At 48.5% G+C, this 18151-nt stretch overlaps 1 protein-coding gene across 3 annotated transcripts in view; it reads right to left on the bottom strand.

Moving 5' to 3' along the window:
* ST8SIA5 (ST8 alpha-N-acetyl-neuraminide alpha-2,8-sialyltransferase 5) overlaps positions 1-18151 on the bottom strand; it is a 989793-nt gene that overhangs the window by 22024 nt on the left and 949618 nt on the right. For all 3 annotated transcript variants that reach the window (XM_068251563.1, XM_068251555.1, XM_068251558.1), the window contains one exon: positions 5739-5831. In XM_068251563.1, the coding sequence (XP_068107664.1) occupies positions 5739-5831 (93 nt within the window). The remainder of the gene's footprint in view (positions 1-5738; positions 5832-18151) is intronic.

The following is an 18151-nucleotide window of genomic DNA, read 5'->3' as shown; positions in this document are numbered from 1 at the left end:
GAAGAACCATGATGTCATCAGTTCAGCAACATTCAAGCTAGATTCACAGAGGGGCGTTATTGTCCTGCATTATAGTCATATAACACAGTTTACCGCACTGCAATGTTAAGGCTATGCGACGATCACAGTGCGACGTAGGCTGGTGGGCGTTACCTCTAAATGCACACGCTAACAGATACAGGGAAACATACTTTTCATTGCCTGTATGCTTCACTGTATCTACTGCATTCAAGGTCAATGTGGTATTAATGTGCGTTATTACTTTTTTTTGCATTGTGTTGTAATGTTTGCAGCATTAAAGGGACACTGTAGGGGGAGTCGGGGTAAAATGAGTTGAACTTACCCGGGGCTTCTAATGGTCCCCCGCAGACATCCTGTGCCCGCGCAGCCACTCACCGATGCTCTGGCCCCGCCTCCGGTTCACTTCTGGAATTTCAGACTTTAAAGTCAGAAAACCACTGCGCCTGCGTTGCCGTGTCCTCGCTTCCCCTGATGTCACCAGGAGTGTACTGCGCAGGCCCAGTATGGTCTGTGCCTGCACCAGGCGCTCCTGGTGACATCTGTGGGAGCGAGGACAAGGCAACGCAGGCGCAGTGGTTTTCAGACTTTAAAGTCTGAAATTCCAGAAGTGAACTGGAGGCGGGGCCGGAGCATCGGTGAGTGGCTGCGCGGGCACAGGATGTCTGTGGGGGACCATTAGAAGCCCTGGGCAAGTTCAACTCATTTTCCCCAGACCCCCTACAGTGTCCCTTTACCGTGGCATCTTAATGCAGCATCTCACTGTGAACCTGACTTCAGGTGCGTTGGCGGTGCTGCTCGGACATAAAGATGACCCCATACAGACTACTCCCCCCTTTATCTGCTGTATACCAACCAGGCCTTATATGGTCTATTATCTCCGGCTCAGGCCCTTTATGTTGTTCTAATTTCCCAAAGGATTTTTAAAGTCTGTTTACAAAAAAACTATATTTTACAGGTTTTTTGTTTGTATGTTTTTTCAGATTTTGCCATTATAGCTGTATTGTTTTTCGTTATGCCTCTAATGTGACTATTAAAGCAGCACTGAAGCAAGTAAAACAATGTTAGATACCTATGGAGAGGGAAGGCTCTTGAACCCACAGAGCCTTCCGGGTCTTCTCTCTACAAGCTGCTAAGCTTGTAGTAGAGTGCTGCCCTGCTACCTAATCTGAAAGCTGCTGAGCTGGTAGTAGAGTGCTGCCCTTCTCCCTCCCCCAGTCTTATAGCTGCTGAGCTGGTAGTAGAGTGCTGCCCTGCTCCCTCCCCCAGTCTTATAGCTGCTGAGCTGGTAGTAGAGTGCTGCCCTGCTCCCTCCCCCAGTCTTATAGCTGCTGAGCTGGTAGAGTGCTGCCCTGCTCACTCCCCCAGTCTGATAGCTGCTGAGCTGGTAGTAGAGTGCTGCCCTGCTCCCTCCCCCAGGCTTATAGCTGCTGAGCTGGTAGTGGAGTGCTGCCCTGCTCTCTCCCTAGTCTTATAGCTGCTGAGCTGCTAGTACAGGGCTGCCATACTCCCTTCCCCAGTCTGACAGCTGCTGTGCTGGTAGTAGAGTGCTGCCCTGCTCCTTTCCCAGTCTGAAAGCTGCTGAACTGGTATGAAAGTGTTTCCCTGCTTCCTATCCAGTGTTAAAGCTGCTGCTCTTATACTGGAACGCTTCTCTGCTTCCTCCCCAGTCTGAAAGCTGCTGAGCTGGTAGTAGATTGCTGCCCTGCTCCCTCCCCAGTCTGATAGCTCCTGAACTGTTAGTAAAGTGTTGTCCTGCTCCCTACACAGTCTGATAGCTGCTGCACTGGTAGTAGAGTGCTGCCCTACTCCCTCCCCCAGTCTTATAGCTGCTGAGCTGGTAGTAGAGTGCTGCCCTGCTCCCTCCCCAGTCTTATAGCTGCTGCACTGGTTGTAGAGTGCTGCCCTGCTCCCTCCCCAGTCTGACAGCTGTTGCACTGGTAGTAGAGTGCTGCCCTGCTCCCTCCCCAGTCCGACAGCTGCTGCATTGGTAGTAGAGTGCTGCCCTGCTCCCTCCCCCCAGTCTTATAGCTGCTGAGCTGGTAGTAGAGTGCTGCCCTGCTCCCTCCCCCAGTCTTATAGCTGCTGAGCTGGTACTAGAGTGCTGCCATGCTCTCTCCCCCAGTCTTATAGCTGCTGCACTTATAGTACAGTGCTGCCCTGCTCCCTCCCCAGTCTGACAGCTGCTGCACTGGTAGTAGAGTGCTGCCCTGCTCGCTCCCCAGTCTGATAGCTGATGAGCTGTTTGTAGAGAGCTGTCCTGCTTCCTCCCCAGTCTTATAGCTGCTGCACTGGTAGTAGAATGCTGCCCTACTCCCTCCCCCAGTCTTATAGCTGCTGAGCTGGTAGTAGAGTGCTGCCCTGCTCCCTCCCCAGTCTTATAGCTGCTGCACTGGTTGTAGAGTGCTGCCCTGCTCCCTCCCCAGTCTGACAGCTGTTGCACTGGTAGTAGAGTGCTGCCCTGCTCCCTCCCCAGTCCGACAGCTGCTGCATTGGTAGTAGAGTGCTGCCCTGCTCCCTCCCCCCAGTCTTATAGCTGCTGAGCTGGTAGTAGAGTGCTGCCCTGCTCCCTCCCCCAGTCTTATAGCTGCTGAGCTGGTACTAGAGTGCTGCCATGCTCTCTCCCCCAGTCTTATAGCTGCTGCACTTATAGTACAGTGCTGCCCTGCTCCCTCCCCAGTCTGACAGCTGCTGCACTGGTAGTAGAGTGCTGCCCTGCTCGCTCCCCAGTCTGATAGCTGATGAGCTGTTTGTAGAGAGCTGTCCTGCTTCCTCCCCAGTCTTATAGCTGCTGCACTGGTAGTAGAATGCTGCCCTGCTCCCTCCCCAGTATGATAGCTGCTGCACTGGTAGTAGAGTGTTGCCCTGCTCCCTCCCCAGTTTTATAGCTGCTGAGCTGGTAGTAGAGTGCTGCCCTGCTCCCACCCCAGTCTGAAAGCTGCTGCACTGGTAGTAGAGTACTGCCCTGCTCCCTCCCCAGTCTGATTGCTGCTGCACTGGTTGTAGAGTGCTGCCCTGCTCCCTCCCCAATCTGATAGCTGCTGCACTGGTTGTAGAGTGCTGCCCTGCTCCCTCCCCAGTCGGATAGCTGCTGCACTGGTAGTAGAGTGCTGCCATACTCCCTCCCCAGTCTTATAGCTGCTGCACTGGTTGTAGAGTGCTGCCCTGCTCCCTCCCCAGTCTGACAGCTGTTGCACTGGTAGTAGAGTGCTGCCCTGCTCCCTCCCCCAGTCTTATAGCTGCTGACTGAGCTGGTAGTAGAGTGCTGCCCTGATCCCTCCCCCAGTCTTATAGCTGCTGAGCTGGTAGTAGAGTGCTGCCATGCTCTCTCCCCCAGTCTTATAGCTGCTGCACTTGTAGTACAGTGCTGCCCTGCTCCCTCCCCAGTCTGACAGCTGTTGCACTGGTAGTAGAGTGCTGCCCTGCTCGCTCCCCAGTCTGATAGCTTATGAGCTGTTTGTAGAGAGCTGTCCTGCTCCCTCCCCAGTCTTATAGCTGCTGTACTGGTAGTAGAGAGCTACCCTGCTCCCTCCCTAGTCTGATAGCTGCTGCACTGGTAGTAGAGTACTGCCATACTCCCTCCCCCAGTCTGATAGCTGCTGCACTGGTAGTAGAGTGCTGTCCTGCTCCCAAACCAGTCTGATAGCTGCTGCACTGGTAGTAGAGTGCTGCCCTGCTCTCTCCCCAGTCTGATAGCTGCTGCACTGGTAGTAGAGTGCTGCCCTGCTCCCTCCCCCAGTCTTATAGCTGCTGAGCTGGTAATAGAGTGCTGTCCTTCTCCCTCCCCAGTCTGAAAGCTGCTGAGCTGGTAGTAGAGTGCTGCCCTGCTCCCTCCCCCAGTCTGATAGCTGCTGCACTGGTAGTAGAGTGCTGCCATACTCCCTCCCCCAGTCTGATAGCTGCTGCACTGGTAGTAGAGTGCTGTCCTGTTCCCTCACCAGTCTGATTGCTGCTGCACTGGTTGTAGAGTGCTGCCCTGCTCCCTCCCCAATCTGATAGCTGCTGCACTGGTTGTAGAGTGCTGCCCTGCTCCCTCCCCAGTCTGATAGCTGCTGCACTGGTAGTAGAGTGCTGCCATACTCCCTCCCCCAGTCTGATAGCTGCTGCACTGGTAGTAGAGTGCTGCCCTGCTCCCTCCACAGTCTGATAGCTGCTGCACTGGTAGTAGAGTGTTGCCCTGCTCCCTCCCTAGTTTTATAGCTGCTGAGCTGGTAGTAGAGTGCTGCCCTGCTCCCACCCCAGTCTGAAAGCTGCTGCACTGGTAGTAGAGTACTGCCCTGCTCCCTCCCCAGTCTGATTGCTGCTGCACTGGTTGTAGAGTGCTGCCCTGCTCCCTCCCCAATCTGATAGCTGCTGCACTGGTTGTAGAGTGCTGCCCTGCTCCCTCCCCAGTCTTATAGCTGCTGCACTGGTAGTAGAGTGCTGCCATACTCCCTCCCCAGTCTTATAGCTGCTGCACTGGTTGTAGAGTGCTGCCCTGCTCCCTCCCCAGTCTGACAGCTGTTGCACTGGTAGTAGAGTGCTGCCCTGCTCCTTCCCCAGTCTGACAGCTGCTGCATTGGTAGTAGAGTGCTGCCCTGCTCCCTCCTCCAGTCTTATAGCTGCTGAGCTGGTAATAGAGTGCTGCCCTGCTCCCTCCCCAGTCTGAAAGCTGCTGAGCTGGTAGTAGAGTGCTGCCCTGCTCCCTCCCCCAGTCTGATAGCTGCTGCACTGGTAGTGGAGAGCTGCCCTGCTCCCTCCCTAGTCTGATAGCTGCTGCACTGGTAGTAGAATGCTGCCCTGCTCCCTAACCAGTCTGATAGCTGCTGCACTGGTAGTAGAGTGCTGCCCTGCTCCCTCCCCAGTCTGATAGCTGCTGCACTGGTAGTAGAGTGTTGCCCTGCTCCCTCCATAGTCTTATAGCTGCTGAGCTGGTAGTAGAGTGCTGCCCTGCTCCCACCCCAGTCTGAAAGCTGCTGCACTGGTAGTAGAGTACTGCCCTGCTCCCTCCCCAGTCTGATAGCTGCTGCACTGGTAGTAGAGTGCTGCCCTGCTCCCTCCCCAGTCTGATAGCTGCTGCACTGGTAGTAGAGTGCTGCCCTGCTCCCTCCCCCAGTCGTATAGCTGCTGAGCTGGTAATAGAGTGCTGCCCTGCTCCCTAATCTGAAAGCTGCTGAGCTGGTAGTAGAGTGCTGCCATACTCCCTCCCCCAGTCTGATAGCTGCTGCACTGGTAGTAGAGTGCTGTCCTGCTCTCTCACCAGTCTGATTGCTGCTGCACTGGTTATAGAGTCCTGCCCTGCTCCCTCCCCAATCCGATAGCTGCTGCACTGGTAGTAGAGTGCTGCCCTGCTCCCTCCCCAGTCTGATAGCTGCTGCACTGGTAGTAGAGTGCTGCCCTGCTCCCTCCCCATTCTGATAGCTGCTGCACTGGTAGTAGAGTGCTGCCCTGCTCCCTCCCCCAGTCTTATAGCTACTGAGCTGGTAGTAGAGTGCTGCTTGCTCCCTCCCCAGTCTGAAAGCTGCTGCACTGGTAGTAGAGTGCTGCCCTGCTCCCTCCCCCAGTCTTATAGCTGCTGAGCTGCTAGTACAGCGCTGCCATACTCCCTCCCCAGTCTGACAGTTGATTAACTGTTTGTAGAGAGCTGTCTTCGCCCCCTCCACTGTCTAAGTCCAGATTCCTGTACTATGATGGAATAAACAAAGAAAGAGTACCAGTCTTAGGTGTTTTGTGCAACTCACATGGAGAGAATTTTGACGTTCATGATGTCCTGCCTCAGCTCCAGGCATTTTGTAGAGTTGTAGTCTAAAGGGCCTTCATAAAACTCAAAATACCTGGAAAAAAATAATAAAAGGATTATATTACATTCATTTAGCTTCTGGGTAGATAGCAAGAAAAGAAACTTATCAGCTATACTATATTAATTAAAAGTTACTTGTTAAACTTCAAGTGGAGGTTCATATATTTCAAATAGCACAATTATGGGTGAGCTATGACCTCTGTGTCACCTGTAAGTTTACATAAGCCAAAGCACAATTTAACCTACATTTTCAATAACGATTCACTAATTAGCAGATTAAACGACTTGCCATTCGGGCATGGACCGAGGGCCTGTGGTCAGTAGGGGGCCGCCCTGGGGTAGCAGTGCAGTGAAAGGGGAGCAGCGGGCACAGAAGCTGGGAAGGATGGTCTTCCCCCCTTCCCTCACCTTGGGGCTCCCCCTTCCTCTCCTCCCTTCAGAATTGAGCAGTGTGGCAACGGGTGGCAGAGGAACACTTCTTCCTATTCCAGGCGCGAGAGAGAGCTCTGTGCGCCACTGCTCTGGTCTAGTCAGTGATTAACCCCCCTTCCCAGCTGTTGTGCCCTGCTCCCCCTTCACTGCGCTGTATCCCCGCCCCCCCTCCCTCACTGGAGTCACCTATAGACCTAGCTACCTATTCTGAGGACACCTATAGACCTGGCTACCTATTCTGGGGACACCTATAGACCTGGCTACCTATACTGGGAACACCTATAGACCTGGTTACTTCCACTGGGGATACCTATTAACATGGTAGACTATACTGGGGGCACCTATTTTGGGGGAACTGCTGCCAGATTATGTGTATGTTGAGGAACCGAGGTTCGGAACCGCTAGCCAGATTGTGCATGTTGGGGGAACCACTGCTTCCAGATTATGTGTATTTTGGGGGAACCACTACAGCCAGATTGTGCATGTTGGGGGAACCACTGCTGCCAGATTACCGTATATACTTGCATACAACCTGACCCACGTATAAGCCGAGGTACCCACTTTTCCCTCAGAAACCAGGAAAAGTGGTTGACTTGTGTATAAGCCCCTCCCCAGTATAGCCCCCTCCACAGTAGCCAGATGTGCCCCCAGTACAAAGCAGCCCCCTCCCCACAGCCAGATGTGCACCAAGGATGATACAGCTGTGTCTCAAGGTGCTACTAGATGTCATAGATATGAGACACAGCATTTGCCACACAGGAAGAATCCCCGATCATTGTACCGCTGACACATTGCTTGCACACTCCGCTCCACAAGCCAGGGGACACATGAAGTCTTGAGCAGCGCACTATGTACACCATGTTGCAGGGGATGCCATATCAGGGAGCCAGCTGAGACAGTTTACACTTGGGGGAACACCTGCCGGGGGTCCGTTGGTCATCGTGATATCAAACCCCTTTGCCACAGTGCACCCACTGGAGCACTTGTGACTGAGATTTTCCAGCATGTCCGATAGATCCCTTTCACCGATTTCCGCCTGGACTTGGCGTACATAGAGGTACACCGCTGGTAAGCTGGGCGCAGGGTGAGCCAAATGACGGCTCTCCCTGCTGCCAATCAAAACCCCAGCGGTGTTAAAGTGAACCAGAGACGAAGCACCCTCATGTATTTTACCATATGTATCAGTGGGAACATTAGAGAAAACACCTACCCTGCTCTCTGTTTCATCCTTCACTGCTCAGCTTGTTTCTTACCAGCCCTGATAAAATCCCGACTGAGCATTCAGTCTGGCTTTGCTCAGGAATCATTATAGCTGAGTCTGTCTTCTCTGATGTCTTTTCAAGCCTAAGCCTGCCCCCTTCTGGCTCTGCTATAATGACTCAGCCAGACTGAATGCTCAGTTGGGGATTTTATTAGGGCTGATAACAAGCAGGCTGAGCAGTGAAGGATGAAACAGAGAGCAGGGTAGGTGTTTTCTCTAATGTTCCCACTGATATATATGGTAAAATACATGAGGGTGCTTCGTCTCTGGTTTACTTTAAATATTGTTCTCCCTCCAAATCGCCGCAACTCAGAGTGAGATGAAATTCAGGGTTCAGCATTCGCCGGAAACCCCAAATTATCCTTACGGGCCCTGCACACTATAACATTGCTGCTAAAGCAGTACCTAGTTTCGTCGTTCAGCCCTAAGCGCCAAAACAACCTGCTTCAAGGACATGTTGCTGCACTGATTTTCCTCTGATTCTATGAAATAATCGAATCAGAAGGTTGATCTGCCCCCAAAATCACTTGATGTATGACCACCTGTAGGCCTTGTTCACATCTAAAATTGAAATAGCTGACATCAGCGTTTTGCGATTTTATGCGCTACATTTTTTAGCACCTCCCGGCGCTTATCTGCGCATTACGATTTTTTTATAAAGCGCTTTTCTAAGCACATTTGCAGAACGATTCAGTTTTTTCACTTCCTTACGCAAGTCAGGAAGTGAACTCTTTGACCCGGAAATGAATAAATACAGTGGCCTCAATTCACGGAGCTTTATCAAACGTTTGATAATTTACCTCATGGGTAAAATCTCATTTTGAAATCACTAAGGTGTTATATATTTATCGAATGTTTTATCGATAAAACGTTCAATAAATATATAACACCTTAGTGAATTTAAAATTAGATTTTACCCATAAGGTAAATTATCAAATGTTTGATAAAGTGTTTGATAAAGCTCCGTGAATTGAGGCCACTGTATGTATTCTTAAAAGAAGTTTTGCGATTTCTCTATACCTTGCATTGAGGCAAATCGTCCCAAAAATGGTACAGGCAGCGCTTTGGTGAGCGGATCGGAATCGAACCGCTCAGATGTGAACACTCTCATAGGGAATCATTGCACAACCGCTTTTAGGGTGAATTTGAAAATCACCGGCGCTTAAAAAAAGCCAAAAACGTCCTTAGTGTGAACAAGTCCTTAAAGGGAATCTGAAGTGAAAATAAACGTATGATATAATGATTTGTATGTGTAGTACTGCTAATAAATAAAACATTATTAGCATAGATATGAGTCTCATATTGTTTCCAGTACAGGAAGGCCCCGTTTACACTTAGGCCTCTTTCACAGTGCGACGTTAAAGTCGCACGTTAGAAAATATTTTAACGCAGAGTAACGCACACCAATGCAAAGCCTGTGCGACATTCACAGTGCACACATTGCGTTAGTGTGTAACGTGGAGCGTTATTAGAAAGTGCTGCATGCTGTGCGTTTAGCAATGAATCTGCTCTGTTACTTGTGTTGCACATGCTCAGTAGTGGTTTTATTTTTTTTCTGAAAATGTTCCGCATGCGCCGTTTTCATTCTATAGTAAATACATTTTCTAATGTGCGACTTTAACGTTGCACTATGAAAGTGTATATGCGTTGCGTTATGCGACCTTAACGTCACATCGAACATAATGTCCTACTGTGAAAGTAGCCTTAATCAGTTGGTATGCGTTAGTACGTCTTTTTTCCATAGCAGTGCATTGGGAAGAACATTTTAGTTAACCTCCTTGGCGGTAACCCCGTGTGTGACACGGGGTAAGCCGCCGGAGGGTGCCGCTCAGGCCCTGCTGGGCCGATTTTCATAATTTTTTTTTTGCTGGACGCAGCTAGCACTTTGCTAGCTGCGCCAGCACTCTGATCGCCGCCGGCCCCTGCCCGATCGCCGCTATCTGCTGCGGCGCGGGTCCCCCCCCCCCCCCAGACCCCAGCGCTGCCTGGCCAATCAGTGCCAGGCAGCGCCGAGGGGTGGCCCGGGACTCCCAATGACGTCCCGACGTCAGTGACGTCGGTGACGTCATCCCGCCCCGTCGCCATGGCGACGGGGGAAGCCCTCCAGGAAATCCCGTTCTATGAACGGGATTTCCTGATCGGAGATCGCCGAAGGCGATCGAAGCGGGCGGGGGGATGCCGCTCAGCAGCGGCTATCATGTAGCGAGCCCTCGGCTCGCTACATGATTAAAAAAAATTTTTTTTTTTAAAAACTGCTGCGCTCCCTCCTGGCGGTATTTTTCATACCGCCAAGGAGGTTAAATCGCGTTAAGTGTGAACTGTGCCATAGGAAAACATGGGCATTACTTTGAAAATCAGTTTTCTTTCAGTTATAACTGAGAGAAACTGATTAAGTAAAAGGGGGTGAAGAGCTTCTGTGAGCTCTGCGACTTTATAAAGTCCTGGACAGCACTGTCTTTTAAAACTCTTATATCAACTGTCTCTCATTGTTTCTTCTTTGTTTATGTTTTTTTTTCTGCAGAGAAAAGTTCAAAGGCTCTCTAGCCTGCTCTATGAAATAATTTAAGGTGGCCATACCCTGGTCGATTTGCCATCAGATTCGACCAACCGATAGATCCCCCTCCGATCGAATCTGATCAGAGAGGGATCGTATGGCCACCTTTACTGCAAACAGATTGTGAATCGATTTCAGCCTGAAACCGATCACAATCTGTGGAGCTGCCGGGACAGGAGGTTTTGTGTAGCTCTGGAGCCCGAAACGGCTGTATATCGGCGGGAAAATCGTTAGGTGTATGGGCCCCTTTAGAATGCTGAGTGTATTGTGAAAAGTGCAATTATTAGAGAATGATGCAATGTTATAAAAAAACCTGAAATATACCTGAAAATAAAAATATGACACTATTTTCTTTGCTACTAATGTTCTATTAATTATCCGTATTACACAACCAATTCATTATACCATAATTTTTTTTTTTCGTTTTAGTGTCACTTTAATATCTCATTAAACATCTCTCCTGCTACTGAGGGATGTCAGAAGTCTTGCTCTGTATCCTTGTCATGGTGAGTGATTTAGAAATGATTATAGTCATAGGACAGCTAGAAGACTACTCCGGAGGTCAGCAATGGTGGGCTCCATATTTCTTCCCTGGCAGCTACACTGTAATAGGGCTGAGGCTTCCCTCTCGGGTTCCATGTGTAAGCAGGTTCCTGGGGAGTTATGTTCGCAGCTCACATATCGCACACTTCCTGCAGGTCCCGCTCATACGAGCTACTTATAGAGGTGGGGTGACATTAATAGACTGGGTGTTATTATTCAGCAACATTCAGCTATGTTGATCGTTTCCTGTTGACCCAGGGCAGCTTGTTCCCTTCTGAAGTGACATAGAGGTCAGCTGTGTCTGTGCTGCTCAGACCCAACAGCCCCTCCCCCATTCTGTTCCTACACTCCTCACATCAGGCCTTCCTTAAAGGGGAACTGAAGAGAGAGGTATATGGAGGCTGTCATGTTTATTTCCTTTTAATCAATACCAGTTGCCTGGCAGCCCTGCTGGTCTATTTCTCTGCAGTAGCATCTGATTAAAACCAGAAACAAGCATGCAGCTAGTCTTGTCAGATCAGACAGGTCATTATAAGTTTGAACCACTGAAACACCTGGTCTGCTGCATGCTTGTTCAGGGGCTATGGCTAATAGTATTAGAGGCAGAGGATCAGCAGGTCTGCCAGGCAACTGGTATTGTCTAAAAGGAAATAAACATGACAGCCTCCATATACCTCTCTCTTCAGTTCCCCTTTAAAGAGGAACTGTAACCAAGGATTGATCTTCATCCCAATCAGCAGCTGATACCCCCTTTAAAGGACCACTATCGCGAAAAAAGTAGGCAGTTAAAATCTGACAGAACCGACTTTTGGACTTGTCCATCTCCTCACAGGGGATTCTCAGGGTTTTCTTTTGTTTTCAACAGCATTTCCTGAACAACAATTTAACTGCCAAAATTGCAAGATACCAGCCGGCCTCCCTGCTGACTTGCACACTATTTTGTCAGTTAGACTGAGCAACTTTTGTTCAGGAGATGCTGTTGAAAACAAAGAAAACCCTGAAATTTTTACCTTTTCTCGAATAGATCGGCTCACTGACAGCAAACTGTCATGACCATGGTCATGACATCACACAGCGGAAGGGAATTCACCCCACTGGGCTCTATTCAGTAATGCTCAAAACAGCGGATTTTACCAATCGCCTTCCCAAGTTACACTTCCCTAAACCCATCACTGCACAGAAAATCACAGTTCCAGACTACTGAGGTAAATTACAGAGTTGTGCAGTAATAACCTCGGGAAATGTCAAGAAATGCTAATTCACAAAGACTTCTGCACGTTATTTACCGGCCAAAAGTGTTCAGTAATTTTCTCCAGCTCACAGCAGCCGATAACTGGCTCTCCCCATGCTGTCTCTGTGCGGTAGATTTGACGGACAGCCTTTGGGGGGAGCCAGGCAGCAGGGCTGTGGAGTCGGTACAAAAATCTTCCGACTCCAACTCCGACTCCTCAGTTTCTGAAACCACGACTCCGACTCCAACTCCGAGTGCCCAAAATTGCTCAGGCTCCGACTCCTCGACTCCGACTCCTTAGTCTAATACTTAACAGGGCTATGTATTTTGTACAAAAATCATGCGACTCCGACTCTCGACTCCGACTCCTCAGTTTCTGAAACCACGACTCCGACTCCAACTCCGACTCCGGGTGCCCAAAATTGCCCCGACTCCGACTCCTCGACTCCGACTCCACAGCCCTGCCAGGCAGCCAGCCAATAGGCAGCCACACAACCTGCTTCTCATGCTGATTGGATGAGACAGGGATGCCGGTGGGTCTTTCAGTGTATCAAAGCAGAAGAAGCTGACAATTCTGTGGGCATCCCTGCATCCCTTTAGATGTGCATATTTGTATTGTAGCACACAGAAAAGCTCCAGTGCTGCCCAGCAAACTCGGATTTCCCATCTGAAATCCGGGCGGATAGTTAGCTCAGATATCTGAGCAGAAGCTAAAATCACCCTCAATGGCAAAAATGAGAGAGAGAGAGAGAGAGAGAGAGAGAGAGAGAGAGAGAGAGAGAGAGAGAGAGAGAGAGAGAGAGAGATTTAAGTGCTCACATCATCAATAAGTGTTTCCCTTTAAAAAAAACATGATGCTACATGCCTCATTTACCCTAAAAATCGTTTTACAAGCAATTTAAAGCCCACTTCCGGTATTCTACCCGGATATCCGAATCTGGGCGGATATCTGGGATACTGGGTTCGGATATCCGATTCGGATTCCAAAATGTCAAACTCCGATATCCGATTCGGATCGGATATCTGGGTATCCGGATCCGAATTCATTCCAGATTTTGAAAATAGGTATCCAAGCAGCACTGGCTGCAGCACATCTAAAGGGATGGCAGGTTGTACAAGACAGAGTCACACACACAGCTCCCTGCCTGCTGCCCTGCTAGAAGACTGGTAAGTGACGCTTACTGGGCAGGGCTTAGTGAATTGAGGCATGCTTGTACGGTAAATTACCGAACTTCTGCCTCATGGGGGAAAACTTTTGGTAATTTGGAAAAAAAAAGTGTAAAATACCGCATGAGGTATTTTACCGTCCAAAATGCTTTTACCAAACTGCTTATTGTGAATAGAGCCCCTTGGCCTCAATTCTGGTAGGGTTTTTGAGCAAATTACCGCATGTATAGTAATTTACTGCCTGTGGTAATGACATTTAGCAATTCTGGTAGGTTTTAGTCATGTTTTACCTCATGTGGTAAATTTTAGTCATGAATTACCACATGCGGTACATGATGGGGTAATTTGCATTTATTTTAGCAAAAATCGCTATTCTCATGGAAATCAGGGAGCATGTTAGCACATAATTTACCGATCAGTTTAAGGGCCCATTCACACTTGCTAAACGCAAAACGCTAGCGCTTTTGCTAGTGTTTTGCTATGGCGATTATTTGCGTTGAAAAAAAATCGACATTCACACTTAGCGATTTTTTTAGCGATATCGTTTAGCGCTACTATAGCACTGAAACGCGATCGCCAGGAAATCACCTGAAAATGGTGCAGGTGACGCGTTTGCGTTTGGCAATTTGTGTTAATGGCCAAAGCTTTCACAATTTGCCCCACCTCTCGCGTCCTGTCATAAACGATCTTCAGTGCAGCAGGAGGGCGATTAACGCAAATCGCCCAAGTGAGAACGGGCCCATAGGGCGTTTTACCGAAATCACCGGCAAAACGCTCTAGTGTAAATGGGCCATTCAATTTGGTAGTAAAGTCTAAGCATTTTGCAGTTTTTAGTGGAGTTGCCATTGCTGTTCCTATTCAGGCTGTGTAATAGAGAAGAATAGTAGAAATAAAACTCCAAATATTTACAGAATTTTTTTTTTATACGGGATGCCTATAAATATACTTTCCATAGGTTGCTTCATAATCAAATACACCTTCACCCCCTCAAAAATAAAAAAATAAAAAAACATCTTCCAAAGACTATTCTAACTTATGAAAAACAATTTAAGACTACTATTATTTACAGGGCCGGCGCTACCATAGAGGCAAAGGAGGCAGCTGCCCCAGGGCCCCAGAGCTTGTAGGGGCCCCCAGTGGCTACAAGAGGAAAAAAAATCAAATCGGCCTTATAGTTTTTGAGAAAATCGATTTTAAAGTTTCAAAGGAAAAAAAATACACATTTAAAAACCTGCCGACTTTTGGTTAATAGCAAATCCATCTTAAATGCTAGAAACCCTAAATGTGCAGGATATATTAAGGAGATCATTAGGAATAAGAGGAAAAAAACTATTTTTCAAAAAGACCTTATAGTTTTTGAGAAAATCGATTTTAAAGTTTTGAAGGAAAAAAGTATACTTTTAAATGCGGTAAATGTCACCTCCAGCAGCAAACCTAACGGTAGTGTAATTTTACATGCATCAAACAAAAGAGCAATACATTTCCTGACGGGGTTTCCAGGGGGTCCATACACAGCCGCAGCGCTTTGGCCAGGGATCGCTATACAGCCGCAATATGGCTGCATGAAGATCCCTGGCATTTTTTCCTATTTTCCCAATTTTTTTTATGTTTATAGAGTGTGGGAATTTTTTTTTTTTTTTTAATTATATGGGGTCCCCCCTCCTGAAACTTTTTAACCCCTTGTCCCCCATGCAGGCTGGGATAGCCAGAATGTGGAGCTCCGACCGATTGGGACTTCATACCCTGACTATACCAGCTGCAAAAAAAGGTCCCCTAATGCCGATTTTTGTTCCGGGGTATCTGTTGGGGGGGCCCCCAGGTTTATTTTGCCCTGGGACCCCATTGTTGCTTAAACCGGCCCTGATTATTTATTTACTGCTTACCGATGAAATACAGCACTTTTTACCCCATGTTTCCGGAAATGTGGAAAAATCTTTCAGAATTGCTAAAAAAAAAGGAGGAAAATACAGCATGAGGTATTTTACCACCCAAAAAATATTTCCCGCACACAGCTACCAGAATTGAGGCCGCCACTCAGACCCTCCCGATGATCTGTTGGAGAAAAGATTTCGGGTGGGAATGGGGATATCACCTACTGGTTGAGATTAAGTTCAATCCTTGGTTAAAGTCAGGGCCGTTTCTTTGGCAGGGCGACCGCCCTGGGCACAGACCGGCAAGTAGAAGAAGGGGGGGCACTCAGGCAGAAGGACACAACCGCTAGGGAGCTGGTGGTGACGCGCGGTGCAGCCAAATGGAAGAAAATTACCAGTGCGATACCTTCCTTGATCCTTCTAGGCTGCCTGCGTCAGACGTCAAGTCACCACCGCATGATGCCACCTGATGTCCTGTAGCGGTACTGCAGTCTGTCAGTGCGCGGCGCCCATGGAGGAGTCGGCTTTCCGGGCTCCTCCATGTTTTCTTGTATTATCGTAAGAGAAAAGAGGTGCCAGCAGGATAAAAGGTAATAAAAGTTTTAAAATTTGCTGGGAGGCAGTGGAGGCAGTAGCAGAGGCGCTATTCAGGCTACTGACGAGCTACTGTTTGTCCTCTATCTTCTTGCCTGATGAAGCGGGCTGTGCCTACGAAACGCGTTGCATCTTTTTGGGGTACCAATAATACATTTATTTGTTTAATTCAGACAGTATTTTGAGTCTGCTTTCTGGAGGTAAGTCCACCATTGCCTCCCAGCAAATTTTAAAACTTTTATAACCTTTTATCCTGCTCAGTTCTCTTACAATAATACCATGTCCACCCCTGGTGGAGGGGTGACCTGCCCCTACTTTTCTGATCTACAGAGAGCGACATCTTAATCCTGAGTGAGGACAGGTCTAAATTCCTCACCTGCATCTACAGTGGTTGCCTAAGAGGTAACCCATGTTTGTGAGTATATTCATCTCACACTTACATTTATCCACGGTTTCCAATACATACTACACTATATTGGGCTCTCGTGTTTCTTATTTATGTGTGGTTTCCTGGTCCCTGCCTCCTCCTGGATGAGCGGCTGGTCACTAGTAAGTAGGCAGATCTACTTGTGACCCGTGGCTGTGTGACTGTCCCTAAAGATGAAGGGTTTGCAAGTCCACGTGGGGGGTTAGAAGGGGGCGCAATTTTTACACCCTCGCCCTGGGTGCAATTTATCCTAGAAACTGCCCTGGTTAAAGTTCCTCTTTAGGGAAGATCGTGGGTAGTGATGGTTACGTCTAGGAGTAGGGGAACTCATGAAGAAGCATGTGATCAGTTTGGTCAGGTGATAATTTATGTAAACCTATCACATGCTTCTCCATGAGTTCTCCTAGACGTGGCCATCACTATCTGGGAGCCTTGGGAAAGCCCTGAAACTATATATCAGGAGAATACTCGTCTCCAAATACTTTGCACCCTACCGGATGTGTAATGTGCGCTTCCGGAGAGGACCTGTATGGTAAAATGAGTGTTATGGGGTGCTTGTGTGTGTGTTTTTGCTGTGGGGCCTGTGATTTGCATCTCTGCCTCATTCTGGTCCTCACAGTGGGAAGTCAGAGCTCAGCGCTGTGTATAATTATCACTGACAGGCTGAGTAGTAATATGCTCTCTTCAGCTGTGCTCTGCAGATAGAGTTTCAAAAGGAAGAGGAAGTGCTAATTGAACCTGACACAGATCAGTCAGCCTCCTGCTCACATCAGTCTAGTCATCATCTAGTGTTCAGAGGAGGGAGGGGGCGGCTCTATCCTAAAAGTCAACCTGTCATTAAAGCAATATATATGTCACACAGCACATTCTACTAACATCATCCCTACTTTTCTGCCACATGCCTCTCCCACAGAGGCATCCGGTCCATGTGAAAATCCTACCTAATAAAAGCCCCGGAACCTGCATCCATAAAGCAATAACAAAAAGAAGAAAAACTGGAGGGACAGTCCCTCTTTGGGAACCCAGTTCCTCTGTCCCTCTTTCTTCTTCATTTGACCCTTTTTCAGGACTGATGTACAGATCTGTGCGAATATATGTATTTTTCTACTGAAAATTAGAGCGCTTCTGAGTGCATTTAAAAGCGCCTGGCTGATGTATTTGAATGGGATGGAGCACAGCAGAGCGATGAGCTTTTTTTCCCAAACGCAAACTCGGGTCCTGCAGCATTTTTGCTGATTTCTGAGGCGATTCAGCCTCAATGTTAAGTACAGGAAAGTGGAAAATTGCCCTGAAAAGCGCTAGATCAGAGGGATTGTCCAAGCGTTTTTGTTATGGAAACTGTTCAGTTACATCGCTACTGTAACCAAAAATAACAAACACTACATCAAAACGCTCCAAAAATCGCTAGGCATGATTCGAAAATCGCTAGGCACATGCCTAGAATTGCCATAAAAAAAATCACTTCAAAAAGTGCTCATTAAAAAAAGCTACACCAAAACTCTCCAAAAATTTGCGATTACACTACCGCTTTTTGGTGTGCACTGGCTCTAAGCCAGCAGCACCTATTCAGTAAGGAGACCTTGGGCTAGACTCTTTAACACTGCTACTGCCTACTGAGCGCACCCTAGTGGAAGTAATCTGTGTCTTGACTACTCTTTCTCCCTGGAAAGCATATGTTTATGCCTGCTGGCCCCCCTAATCGCTTGGTCCCTATTATGGCAGTTGGACTAAGCAACTGCCATTTAGTAGGTGCATTTGAAAATAAAGAAAACCCCAAAACTCCCCCATGAGGAGATGGACTAGTCAAAAACCTGCCTACTGTAAATCACAGAGACGTAGGAAAAAAATAATTTTACAGTGCGTTTTACTCTCGAAGATATTTACATTGTATAATATGTATTCATATGGATTTGAATTTTGGGGGGGGGGGATAGTGGTCCTTAAGCAGACAGAGGAGCCTGTAAGATGTAGATGCAGATTAAAGTGAGCCCCATTTCTCCTGGCAGTGCCGGGGGTACCGGCGAGGGGAGGCCAGCCAGACTCAGCGCAGGCGAGCAGAGGGAACATGAACGGATCTGTCAGAGGGTTACGTAATTCCCAGGTCCGGCGTTCAGCTGCGGCCGCGTCTCCAGCAGCAGCGGCGAGCGCCTGGGCCAGATTTCAGGACCCCGAGTACCACGGGCAGATGATCATGTCACGGACGGACGGGGGATGTCTGCTTAATGACCCCTGTGTTCAGCTCCGTACAGCCCTCTACACATCACACACACAGCC

Source organism: Hyperolius riggenbachi, chromosome 1 (assembly GCF_040937935.1).
Source record: "Hyperolius riggenbachi isolate aHypRig1 chromosome 1, aHypRig1.pri, whole genome shotgun sequence".
In the NCBI taxonomy this organism is placed as follows: domain Eukaryota; kingdom Metazoa; phylum Chordata; class Amphibia; order Anura; family Hyperoliidae; genus Hyperolius; species Hyperolius riggenbachi.
Note: the sequence above shows the minus strand (reverse complement) of the source record. Positions and strands in the feature narration are given on the sequence as shown.